The sequence below is a fragment of the Sapajus apella genome, unplaced genomic scaffold, assembly GCF_009761245.1.
Source record: "Sapajus apella isolate SASKATOON/1434 unplaced genomic scaffold, GSC_monkey_1.0 scaffold10, whole genome shotgun sequence".
In the NCBI taxonomy this organism is placed as follows: Eukaryota; Metazoa; Chordata; class Mammalia; order Primates; family Cebidae; genus Sapajus; species Sapajus apella.
In genome coordinates this window covers 29,367,824-29,380,502 of record NW_022436950.1, presented here as the reverse complement: position 1 = coordinate 29,380,502, position 12,679 = coordinate 29,367,824, and the positions used below count along the sequence as shown (strand labels likewise).

The 12,679-nt window shown below is 35.4% G+C and overlaps 1 protein-coding gene across 5 annotated transcripts in view; it reads right to left on the bottom strand.

Annotated features, from left to right (window-relative positions):
* KANSL1L (KAT8 regulatory NSL complex subunit 1 like) overlaps positions 1–12,679 on the bottom strand; it is a 147,273-nt gene that overhangs the window by 13,993 nt on the left and 120,601 nt on the right. For all 5 annotated transcript variants that reach the window (XM_032278362.1, XM_032278358.1, XM_032278359.1 and 2 more), the window contains exons 7-8: positions 8,841–9,003; positions 4,990–5,097 (exon numbers count right to left, since the gene is read on the bottom strand). In XM_032278362.1, coding sequence (XP_032134253.1) covers positions 4,990–5,097; positions 8,841–9,003 — 271 coding nt within the window. The remainder of the gene's footprint in view (positions 1–4,989; positions 5,098–8,840; positions 9,004–12,679) is intronic.

The window sequence follows — 12,679 nt, the reverse complement described above, 5'->3', positions numbered from 1 at the left end:
GTGATCTATTCACTCTTCAACCCACTACAGTTTGGCTTTTCTCTACTTGTTGCCTGAAATCAGCAATGCCGTTGTAAATTGCCAAATCTAATGGACCATACAGGATAAATCCAAGCAAAGATCTGTCTGCTTACCTTTATGCAATTTACCCTACAGCAGGAATGCCAAGCTATTTATAGATATTTGTTGTTGGTGGTTTTTGTTTTGTTTTGTTTTGAGATGATGTCTCACTCTGTTTCCCAGGCTGGAGTACAATGGCGTGATCTTGGCTCATTTCAACTTCTGCCTCCTGGATTCAAGTGATTCTTGTGCCTCAACCTCCTGAGTAGCTGGGACCACAGGCTTGCACTACCAGGCCCAGCTAATCGTTATATTTTTAGTACAGATGGAGTTTCACCATGTTGCCCAGGCTGGTCTTGAGCTCCTGACTTCAGGTGATCCACCCACTTCAGCTTCCCAAAATACTGGGATTACAGGCGTGAGCCACCACCCAGCCTTATTTATAGATATTTGAATACTACTTCATGTCTCCATGACAAGAGAGATATTTGTTTTTGTTACTTAAAGACTTGTTACTCAATATGGGCCAACAGCATCTGAATCACTGGGACCTTGTAAGATATATGTCCCATTCCAGACTTACTAAATCAGACTCTGCATTCTAACAGTCTCCTAAGACATTGGGACTACAGGCATGCACCACCATGCCTGCCTAATTTTTATATTTTTTGTAGAGACAGGGTTTTGCCATGTTGCCCAGGCTGGTCTTGAACTCTTGGGCTCAAGCAATCCCTCTACCTCAGCCTCTCAAAGTGCTGGGATTACAAGCATGAACCACTGCACTCAGCCTTCAAATGTGTTTTATCATCTGTGCCCATTATACTATATAATAGTTATTTGTATCTTCCCCCATTACATTATAATTTTGATTTCCTGTAACTCACCTTTGACTCTTGAGCATTTAATAGTATGCCTGGCAATAAATGCTCAATAAATGCTGAACTCAAATCATTAACCAGAGGAAAAATTAATGACTAGCTACTTAAGACAGATATATAAGATGAAATCTCTTATTACATTATGCATTCCCCTTAATTGTATACCTAACACATTTAACTGCCTTATTTTTTATTTTTAGAAACAGTCTCACTTTGTCACCCATGCTGGGGTGCAGTGGTGTAATCATGGCTTACTGTAGCCTCGATCTTCTAGTCTTGAACTCTGTCCTCAAGCGATCCTCCTGCCTCAGCCTCCTTAAGTGCTGGGATTACAGGTGTGGGCCATTGTACCTGGCCTGCCTTACTTTTTTAAGTCAAATAGTAGCACAACATTAAAAGAAATATAATTATCTAATCTTCCCTAATAGCATATATTTTCATATTTGCATACTCAGTCAATAATACATGTTTTATATTTCATATGTATATATTTCAAATATGAAATCATAATTTTAATTAAATGTATAATTATATTTTTATTACATAATGCACTCTATTATTTTTTTCAGGTGGTTGTGTAACATCCCTCTGATTAGAAACAATGTTCTTTAGCTATTCCCTAGCTGTTGGCCATGATACTTATCATCATAATGATAATGCTATTACAGACATTCTTAAAATAATCATCTTCATGGATATGTTTTTTTTCCCTTTTGAAAAAAACGTATCTCAGGACAAATTCCAACAAGTGAAATCGCATCATTAAAAGGTAACTGCACATAATACTTATATTTTCCTGTATTTCTTTAGGCATTTTCCCCTAAGCATAGCTAATTGTTCTTCGTCCTTGGTGCCTTCATCTTTTTTCTCTTTAATTTTTACTGTGGAAAAATTTCAAACACAAAAGGAGAGTCGAATAATGAACTCCCATGTACCTATCCTCAGCTTCAGCAGTGAACAACTTATGACCAATCTTGTTTCATCTCTCCCACCAAATTTTTGCTAGGATATTTTAAAGCAAATCCCAGACATATCTCTTCATCTACATATATGTTAAGTATGAATCTCTAACAAACTGAAAAAGTGCATATGGGTTTATGTAACCACAATGCATTATTATAAGTAGCAAAATTAACAATAATTCATTAATATCTAACAGCTAGTCCATGTTCAAATTTCTCTGTTTCAAAACCTGTGTGTGTGTGTATAAACAGCAATCGCAACAAGGTCCACACATTGCATTTGGTTGATATAAGAATAAATATTTCTACATGTCTATAATTGTACCAGACACAGAAGTAAAATTTTTTCATCCTTTTATATCACAACATTCTTTTATATCACAACATAAGTATGTTTCCATCCTTATATTAACTTTTAAGATTATTTTTTCTTTTTTTTTGAGACAGGGTCTCACTCTGTCACCCAGGCTGGAGTGCAGTGATGCAATCTTGGCTCACTGCAACCTCTCTGCCTTCTGAGTTGGAGCAATTCTCCTGCCTCAGCCTCCCAAGTAGCTGGGATTACAGGTGTGTGCCAGGAGCTACTGAGCCGAGCTACTTTTTGTGTTTTTAGTAGAGACAGGGTTTTGCCATGTTGGCCAGGCTGGTCTTGAACTCCTGACCTCAGGTGATCCACCCACCTCAGCCTTCCAGAGTGATGGGATTACAGGCGTGAGCCACCGCACCCAGCTAAGATATTTTTTTAAGGCTGTATATTCCACTGTAGTATATTTAACCATATCCCTATTATGCTCTTCAAGTTTTTGCTAAGTTTTCATTATCACAAAAACATGTTAAGATGAATATAGTTGTGAATAAAGGCTGTTTCATATTTAGGATTAGACTAGATTCTTGGAAATGGAATAATTAATAATTGGGTCAGAATACAGGGTTAACAGTCCAGTAAACTTTTATTGGGAATAGGTACAAAACTAAACAAGGGAGTTTTTAAACCACACTGAGCTTATACAAAAACACATAATTTAAAGGCCTTGTAATCCATTTCACAGAGCTCCCCAAAGGCTTGCATCAATTCTTAATGTTATCCAAGATATTTGAAGGTGCTGTTTTTACTATAGTTATGCCCAAACTGATTATTATAATGTTCAAAATCATTAATGTTATAGGCAAAAGTAGTAAACATTCTCACTGTGTCTGACATATAAGCTCTCAGTTAATACTATTTTCATTATTATCAAGAACACCTTTCCTTCTTATTCTTTTAAGACATTCATTTTTAACTTTTTAATCCTACTGAAATGTATTTTAATGTTCATCCACCTTAAATTTGTTTTAAAGCACTTTATGAGGTAGTGATCTCAGCTTTTAATTCTTGCAGAGTCGTTATTTAATGCCTCTGATTACAAAGAAAACTTAGTTACATAGAGCTTGGCTTTGAATTCTGGCTTTTCTATTACTCAACCGTGATTGGGGAAGATTAGTCAAGGAGAGTACTAACACCTACCTCACAGACTTAGACTTAAATAGGTAATATAAAGCCCTTCAACCAGTGCTGACATATAAAGGATGGTTCATAAGAATTTGTTGTTGTTCTCATTATCATTTATTATTATTTATTGACTATGCCATTCTTTCAATATGGTAGGAAATATCACCGTCTGTTTCTAGGCTTTTCTTAAGCTCCCTTGATCTGGCTTCTGTCGGAACCACCATGTTTTAATGATTATAACTTCATAATCCTGCTATTAATCTTCTAAAAATTTAATTGGCTGTTCTTCAACATTTTCTGTCTGAGATACACTTCAGAATAACTTTGTTCCAATAATACCTCTGATTCTGATTGGAATTCCACTTGTAAATTAATTTGGGGGAAAACTGACAACTTTGGTTACGATACTGTCTTCTGACAGGAAAAGGATATTTATCTCCATATGGGAATGTCCTCATGTTTGTCACTAAACTTTTTTAGTAGTCCTCATGTAGGTATTTGTTAAGTTTGATAAAAAATATTTTATATTTTCATTGTCAATGTGCCTGGCATAATTTACTCCTTTACATAGGCTGATAAAAAATATTTTATATTTTCATTGTCAATGTGTCTGGCATAATTTACTCCTTTACATAGGCTATCTATATCTAGTTACTATTGGTACTTACAAAAGCTGCTTTTTATAAATTTATTTTATAATAAGACTCCAGTTATAACAGGTATTCATTTGACTCTTGAGTTTTTGAGATAAATTATTTCTTAGAGTTATATGACTTCCAATGTTTAGATTTTAACTTTGTAGATAATCAAAATATGTTCTTTTCTTTCTTCTAATTGCTTCGAAGCATAGACCTCACCCCCATTCACAGCACTCATAAACATTTCAATGTAATTTTCTCAAGCTTTATTTTCTAGTTTTAATATTTTATTTACAGTTCTTGGAATTAACTAGTATTCTGCTTCATAGCATTAAATACATATGTGAAAGAATTTTACTGAGAAAGACTAACAGTAACATTTTCAAATGGCTCTCCAATTTCCCACTGATACACAAATCTTCCCTGATATATAATCAACTATAGAGTTTACTTCATTTATCTATTTTCTTAAATGTAAGCAAAATAGAATCTACATGACTAAAGATTTTTGTCCTCTTTCTATATGTGTTGGGCTAGATTTTCTCAAAACTTTTTACAGTAATTTCTTTTATATTTTCCCATTTGGTCTTCCCATTGTGCTTTAGAATTATTTTAAGTTAAACAAATTCTCTGAGAATTTCAAGTTACATTAATCATATGAACTATTAGGAAGAATTTATATCTTTATTGATCTTATACAGAAATACTGTTTCTCCACATTTATTTAAATTTTTGTTATATTTATCGATATTTCATAATTATCCAATAGATATCACACATTTCATGTTAAGATTGTTCTTGTATTTTTTTATTTATGTGTACATGATTTATAAAAAAATGAGTATTAAAAATTAAGGATTTTCCTTTATTTTGTTAAATTTTATTTCCTTAGAATGCAAAAATAGTAAGTAGAAAAGACATAAAAAAACATATAAAGTACAAGAACTGTAAATGTGACATACCAGGTGACGGAGATATGATATATTCATCTATAAATTTATTTTCAGCAAGATTGCCTTTTATTTCAGTCTTTTTTAACAATGTTTCCAAGTGAAAATGAAGAGGCACATCTGGAAAAATAAAATTAAAAAGGCATTTTCAAATACCACTCTTTGTAATACTAGGATTACAGATTGTAACATTAAAATCGCTTTCTTTCTATAAATAGTACATGAGCTTAAGAAAATAAGCAGAAATTTCAAATGTAACAACTGTCAGAAGTGGCAAAATACTCTTTCCAAGCATGTTGGTAGCAGTATTTTAGAAATTACTGGTTAGGTGTGCTTAATTAACAAATTAAAAAGCTAACAGAAACAACTTCATGAACTTCTTAAAATAGTACATAAGATGAAGAGTATTTATAAATATTAATAAATGCTATTCACAGATGAATGGAAACAAATATACCCAAGAAGTCTTTAAGAAAATCTACAGCCAAATTTGGCTGACCTTAAATCCATTCCATCCCATCCCTACAATCTTTGCATTTGAAATAATGCAGGTTACAAAAACTATAATTACATGCTTTTAACTTCTTGGCAGAAAACTCCAGTAATTCAGATGTAACCTTTTGTGAAAATATCCAGGTTCACATTCCTTTAATTTACTATATTATAAATCACAATGAATCTACTTTTATAAAGATTAAAATCTATTGACAAACTAGTTTTGTTTCTAAATAGAGACTTAGAGACATTCAATTCACTATGTTTATATTCTGTACCCTCACAACCAAAGAGGAGTTAAGCAATGAAGTCGATATGCTTCACATTTATGAAAGGTTTTTTCTTCAGCCAAGAATGAAAAAACAAAATCATCTTAAAAAGCATTTATTAAGAGACAACTATTTTTTTCCTTGAGAACATATTTTATTTATTATTTATTTTTATTTTTAAATATTTTTTTTAGAGATAGGGGTTCTCCATGTTGGTCAGGCTGGTGTTGAACTCCCAACCTCAGGTGATCCAACTGCCTCGGCTTCCCAAAGTGCTGAGATTACAGGTGTGAGCCACCACGCCCTGCCCTGAGAACATATTTTATAAAGCAGTTGATAATAATGAAAGTTTGCCTATTAAAAGAAGGTACTTCAAACAAAAAAAAGAAGGTACTTTATTTTTAAGGAAACTAATGAGTCTAGACCCAGGAAAGATCTGCATTTCATTTTATTTTTTATTTTTATTCTTGAGACAGGGGCTGGCTCTACTGCCCAAGCTAGAGTCCAGTAGCATGATTCTGGCCCACTGCATTCTCAATCTCCTGGGATCAAGCAATCCTCCCACCTTAGTCTCCCAAGCAGCTGAGACTACAGGTGCACAACCCATGCCTCGCTAATTTAAAAATTGTTTTCTTTAGAGACGAAGTCTTACTATTTTGCCAGGCTGGTCTTGAACTCTTGAGCTCAAGTGACCCTTCCATCTCAGCCTCCCAAAGTATTGGGATTACAGGCATGAGCCACTGCCCACCTGGTTGGGTCTGGATTTTAAACAGAAAAAAATGATCTCTTCTTCAAATGATGTATCTTAGTGGCAGATCCATACTCCAGTTGTGGAAAAATATGCAAAGCAAAAATTAGTTCATGAGTATCATGGAGTTTGTTCCAGGGGACAGAGGTAAGATGAGTTTGGATCTCAGTATTATAATATGGTCATATGAAAATTAGGTAACACAATGAAAATGGGAATATAAATATTGTCCTTTAAAATGCTCCTTAAACATTTCAGGATTCTGATATTTTCCCATTACCTAAACCTAAGTTTATTGGATTTGTTTCTCCAACACAGTATTATTCTTATAAGGAGAGTATCACCAATTCTACCACTGTTCTTTGTGATTTGCGGGGAAACATGATCTAACAAGAAAAGGTTCTTGTTCCATTTGTATACCTTTCTTAGTAACTGCACGTGACCTGTCAGCTTTTATAAAAGTATTTCATTGCATTTTACTGCACTTACTAGTCTACATTTCAGTTGTTTTAAACTAGAATGCAAGTACCTTGAGAGATTTATTTGTATTTATAGTCCTAGCATTTATTTAGTACCTATGTATAGTAGGTATTGAGATTTTATTAAATTAATAAGGAATGGATATAATAGGAAGCAAACAATCTAATCTTACTTATTAGAGGGGACATAAGAGTCTCAGGATAAAGAGTATTTATACCAGCTGTCACGGTTATGTCATCACAGAACAAAGGTATCTATTCTCATGGAGTTGTGAGAATCAAACAAGAAAATGTAATGTGCTTAATATATACAGGGCCCGGTATACACTAAGACTAAATATCAGCTATATTATTATTGTTATACAGATTATTATTTCTTCATATTATTAAAGTTTCCTCAAAGACGGAATAAAACAGTTCTTGTTAGAAACTTACTTCAAGGTATGGTGTAGCTAAGCCACTCTACTACTGATAAAAACTAAATTGAGATTCAGGGCAGGCGGACAGGTTCAAAACATAGTGCTTTACAAATAGGATCAATCCCTTGATTTTGAGAATCTAAAAGATGTTTAGAACCATAAGTGGAGAATGGAACAAAAGCCAAGTTGAGATATCTCCCAATATAGAGAAGAACCTGAGATAACCAGTTCCAGGGATGTTTTCTTTCTCCCCTAAATATTTGCTTTAGTTCCCATATAGACTAGAGTGTAAAGGTTCCACAAAAATCAAGAACTGAAAATTTAAAATAACCTAGAGTAATTCTAGCATTTTGGGAGGTTGCGGTGGGAGGATTACTTGAAGCAAGAAGTTCAAGACCAGCTTGGGCAATATAGTGAGACCCTATCTCTACCAAAAAAAAAATTTAAAAATTAGCCAGGCGTGGTTATCATATACCCAAGTATTTCTAGCTACATGGGAGGCTAAGGTGGGAGGATTGCATGAGCCCAGGAGTTCAAGCCTACAGTGAGCTATGATCACACCACTGCACTCCAGCCTAGGTAATAGTGTAAGACCCTGTCTCAAAAAAAAAAAAAAAAAAAAATGGCGCGGCACGGTGGCTCGCGCCTGTAATCCCAGCACTTTGGGAGGCCAAGGCAGGCAGATCACAAGGTCAGGAGATCAAGACCATCCTGGTCAACATGGTGTAACCCTGTCTCTACTAAAAATACAAAAAAGTTAGCTGGGTGTGCTGGTGCATGCCTGTAGTACCAGCTACTCAGGAGGCTGTGGCAGGAGAACTGCTTGAACTCAGGAGGCGGAGGCTGCAGTGAGCCGAGATTGTGCCAATGCACTCCAGCCTGGTGACAGAATGAGACTTCATCTCAAAAAAACAAACAAACAAACAAAACACTTTAGAGATGTAAGGATGTATAAGCCTCATTTGCTCACAGATTACAGATACTGTTGAGATTGACTATATTTATAGATAGGCAGTTTTCTCCCCTCTTGGAGAAATTCAGTGCAGATTATAAATGGAGAAATATTTTATGGCAGGGAAACTTCCATGTAGACCAAGGCATTAGAAAAAGAACAGTGATTTAACGTGACTCAGAAACATTTCAACGGCACAGCCATGTTACCAATAAAATGCTCAAAATTTAACAAATAAGATAAAACCCTTGTAATTTCCCAAAGTAAATCAAATTGGTTAGAAGGAATTGAAGAATCAACTTACACAGATAGAACATTAACTGTGCATGTGACTAGATTAATTCCTCTATAACAAATTTAATTCTCAAGGCATTGCTTAGTTCTAATATCCACTGACAAAATAATTGATAAAATAAGATTTTATTAGATTCTCTTTATTTAGAGGATTAGATTTCAGTACAGAAAATATCGTTACTTAGAAATTCTTACAAGGAGGCTTACCTGATGGCAATGACAGAACAGAATGGAAAGAGGAATCTAACTCTGATACATGTTTTCTTAATAGGTAAGACTTTGAATCGTGTTCATAGTTACTCCAAGTTGAGGCTGATTGCAGGCAAGGCATTTGTGTAGTATTTAAAAATGTTTCATTTGAAGGCAAAGTCTGCAATGAAAAACCGTATTAGACTATCACAGCCAAAGCATCCATAAATAATGGTATATCTCTACATTTTTTAAGTTATCTTTAAATAAAGTTTTCCAATTCTACAAAAGGTTTACAAATATTTTGCTACATGTATTCCCAATTAACTTTAATATTTATTATTTCAATCATAAAAGGGATTTAAAAATACAATTAACTTTTATATATCAAATGTATCCTACAACTTTGCTTTAAACTTTCTTTTTCTAATAATATATAGCTTCTTCTAGTCTTCTGTTATCTAAACATACTAGCTGCAAATAATACCAGTGTGATTTTTTTTTCTTTCAATCCCACTGGTTTTATTATTATTTATGGAGTTCCAACCATGCTGGATGGGTTCACCAATTCAATAATAAAAAAAAAAAAATTATCAAAGGAAACATTTGTGTTTTGTTCCTGATTGTAATAGGAATGCTTTTAATTTATCAGAATAAGAATGATATGTATTGCAGAGGTTTATTTTGGTATGTTCTTTATCAATATATTCCCTAGCTTGCCAAAAGAACTTTAAAAAATATATTAATGTTGAATTTAATCATATGCTTTTTCTGAACCTAACAGGACTTTTCTTCTATAGTGTATTAAGTGACAAATTGCATTTAACAGATTTTCTTTTTTTCTTTTTCTTTTTTTTTTTCTCTTTCTTAACCATCAGATCCCATTACTCAATGAAACAGATTTTATTTTTTATTTTATTTTTTGAGACAGTCTTGCTCTGTGTCTCAGGCTGGAGTGCAATGGCAGGATCTCAGGTCACTGCAACCTCTGCTTCCTGGGTTCAAACGATTCTCCTGCCTCAACCTCCTGAGTAGCTAGGATTACAGGCATGTGCCACCATGCCTAGCTACTTTTTGTATTTTTAGTAGAGACTGGGCTTCACTAGTTGGCCAGGCTGGTCTCAAACTCCTGACCTCAAGTGATCCAGCCCACCTTGGTCTCCCAAAGTGCTGGATTACAGGCATGAGTAACTGTACCCGGCCACATTAAACGATTTTTAAAATTTCAAACAAAAACTGAAGATTATTCTTGAAGAATCCTTCTAGGAATTTATCAAGTTTATTAACCTCTTCAAGGAGCCAGCAACTGGACTCGTTCACTTTCTATATTGTATGCTTGTTTCATATTTCATTGATTCCTACTTTGCTTTAAGATTAATCAAATGTTTTCTTATATTTTTCCCATCTCTTAATTTATATTTATACATTCTTTTATTTTCTTTCAGTAGGTTTTATAGACATTACAATGTGTATTTTTAGCCAGTTGGCTTTTACAGTATAACACAAATTATTCTTTTTACCATTTTCCTGAAAATACTAGAACATTAGAACTCCATTTACTCTCCTGTTTTTGCATTGTTAGGCATTTTAATTCTACATATATTTATGACCCCACAATATATTGCTATTATTGTTTATATCATCAACATTCATGTATACTACCCATATATTTATCTTGTCTCATTGCTCTTCGCTCCTTCTTACAACTCCTTACTTCCATATGGGATCATATTACTTCTCCCTTTGCTATTATCATAGTGTAGGTTTGCTTTCCACAAATTCTCAGTTTTTACTTGTTTAAGACATTTGCACCTTTTTAATGATATTTTTGTGGATATAGAATTCTGGGTTGGCTTTTTTTTCTTTCAGGATACTTTCATTCTTCTGGTTCTCATTATTTCTGCCGATTAGGTAGCTGTAGGTTTTATTATTGCCCCCATTTGAAAGCAATATGCCGTTTTTGCTCTCACTCCTTTCAGTTTTTTCTCTGTGTCTTTAGTTTTTTAGCAGGCTTTCCATAAGATTCTGTCTTGGCCACGTGCAGTGGCCCACGCCTGTAATCCCAGAGCTTTGGGAGGCCAAGGCGGGCAGATCACAAGTTCAGGAGATTGAGATCATCCTGGCCAACATGGTGAAACCCTGTCTCTACTAAAAATACAAAAATTAGCTGGGCATGGTGGCAGGCGCCTGTAGTCCCAGCTACTTGGGAGGCTGAGCCAGGAGAATCGCTTGAACCCAGGAGGCGAAGGTTGCAGTGAGCCAAGATTACACCACTGCACTCCACTCTGGTGGCAGAGCGAGACTCTGACTCAGAAACAAAGATTCTATCTTGGTCCATTCAGATTGCTATAACAAAATACCACAGACTAGGTAAATCATAGAAATTTACTTCTCACATTTCTGGGGACTAGAAAGTGTTAGATAAAAGTGCTGGCAGATTCAGTGTCTGACAAGGGTCTACTTTCTCACTGATAGATGGCTGTAACTTCACACAGTGGAAGGAAGAGCTCTCTGGCATACCTTTTATAAGGGCACTAATTCCATTAATGACCTCATGACCTAATAATCTCCCAAAGCCCTATCCAAATAACATCACATTGGGAATTAGGTTTCTACATATGCGTCTGGGGGAGATACATTCAGTCTATAGCACTGCACTCCAGCCCCGCAAAATACATGTCCTTCTCACATGCAAAATACTTCATTCCATCCCAATACCCCAGAAGTCGTAACCAATTCCAGCATCAACTAAAAAAATCCAAAGTCCAAAATCTCATCTAAATATCATCTAAATCAGATATGGGTGACACTCAAGGTACAATTCATCCTGAGGCAAACTGCTTTCCAACTGTGAACCTTAAAACCAGTATGTTTTGTGCTTCCAAAATACTATGGTGGGAGAGGCACAGGATAGATATTCTTATTCCAAAAGAGAGGAATAGGAAAGAAGAAAGAAATGATAGATTCTGAGCAAGTCTAAAACCTAACAGGGCAAACTCCATTAGACCTGAAGCCTCCACAATAACCTTCTGCTTGATGCTCTGCCTTCCAGAACTAGTAGGCTATGGTCCCATCTCTACAGCTATTATTGGCTGGAGTCCCATGCCTGTGGCTCTTCCAGGTGGCTATTCTGCCTCTGCCATTCAAGCTGACTTGGGGTCAGGGGCCTGTGGCTCTCTAGGCTAGAATCATGTACCAGTGGCTTTGCCAGGCATAGCCTAAGCCACGTCTCCCGAAGTATTGGCAGACACTGTGTAGACACCACCAAAATCTACCACCTGTGCTGCCTGCAGGGTTGGCCATCACATCACTATACCAGGCTCACCAGAGCCAGACCTTAGAGAAGCCAGTGTTAGGGAGCAGAACCCATAATGTAAGGTTCTATTGGGAAGTGCATGCTGAGGTATCACAGGTTCAGGTGGCTCCATATTTGAAACTTCTTTGTCCCAAGGGACTTTGCACTCTGGGCCTTATGCTCGGAGGGTCATCCTCGATTATCTCTAAATTGACTTCAGGGTCATTCTTCTATTGTCTTGGAGAATATCTCCTGGCTTCTGTAGAGATGGATGATCCATACTAATCTCTTTATTCAAAGGCCCCTTGGCCACACCCTTAGTGTTTTCTCTAAAGCAGGCTTTCTCTTTCTTTACAATATGAATAGGCTAAAACTTAAAAAATTTTAAGTTCTCTTCCTTTTTTATTAACAATTCCACTTCTAGTCCTGTTTTCTGGCATTCTACCATAAGCAGTCAGAAGGAGGAACCAGGTCGGTTGTTCTGCAATTTTCTAAGAGATTTTTGCAGCCAAATATCCAATTTCATTGCTGCAATTTCTACCTTCCACAAATCACTAGAACA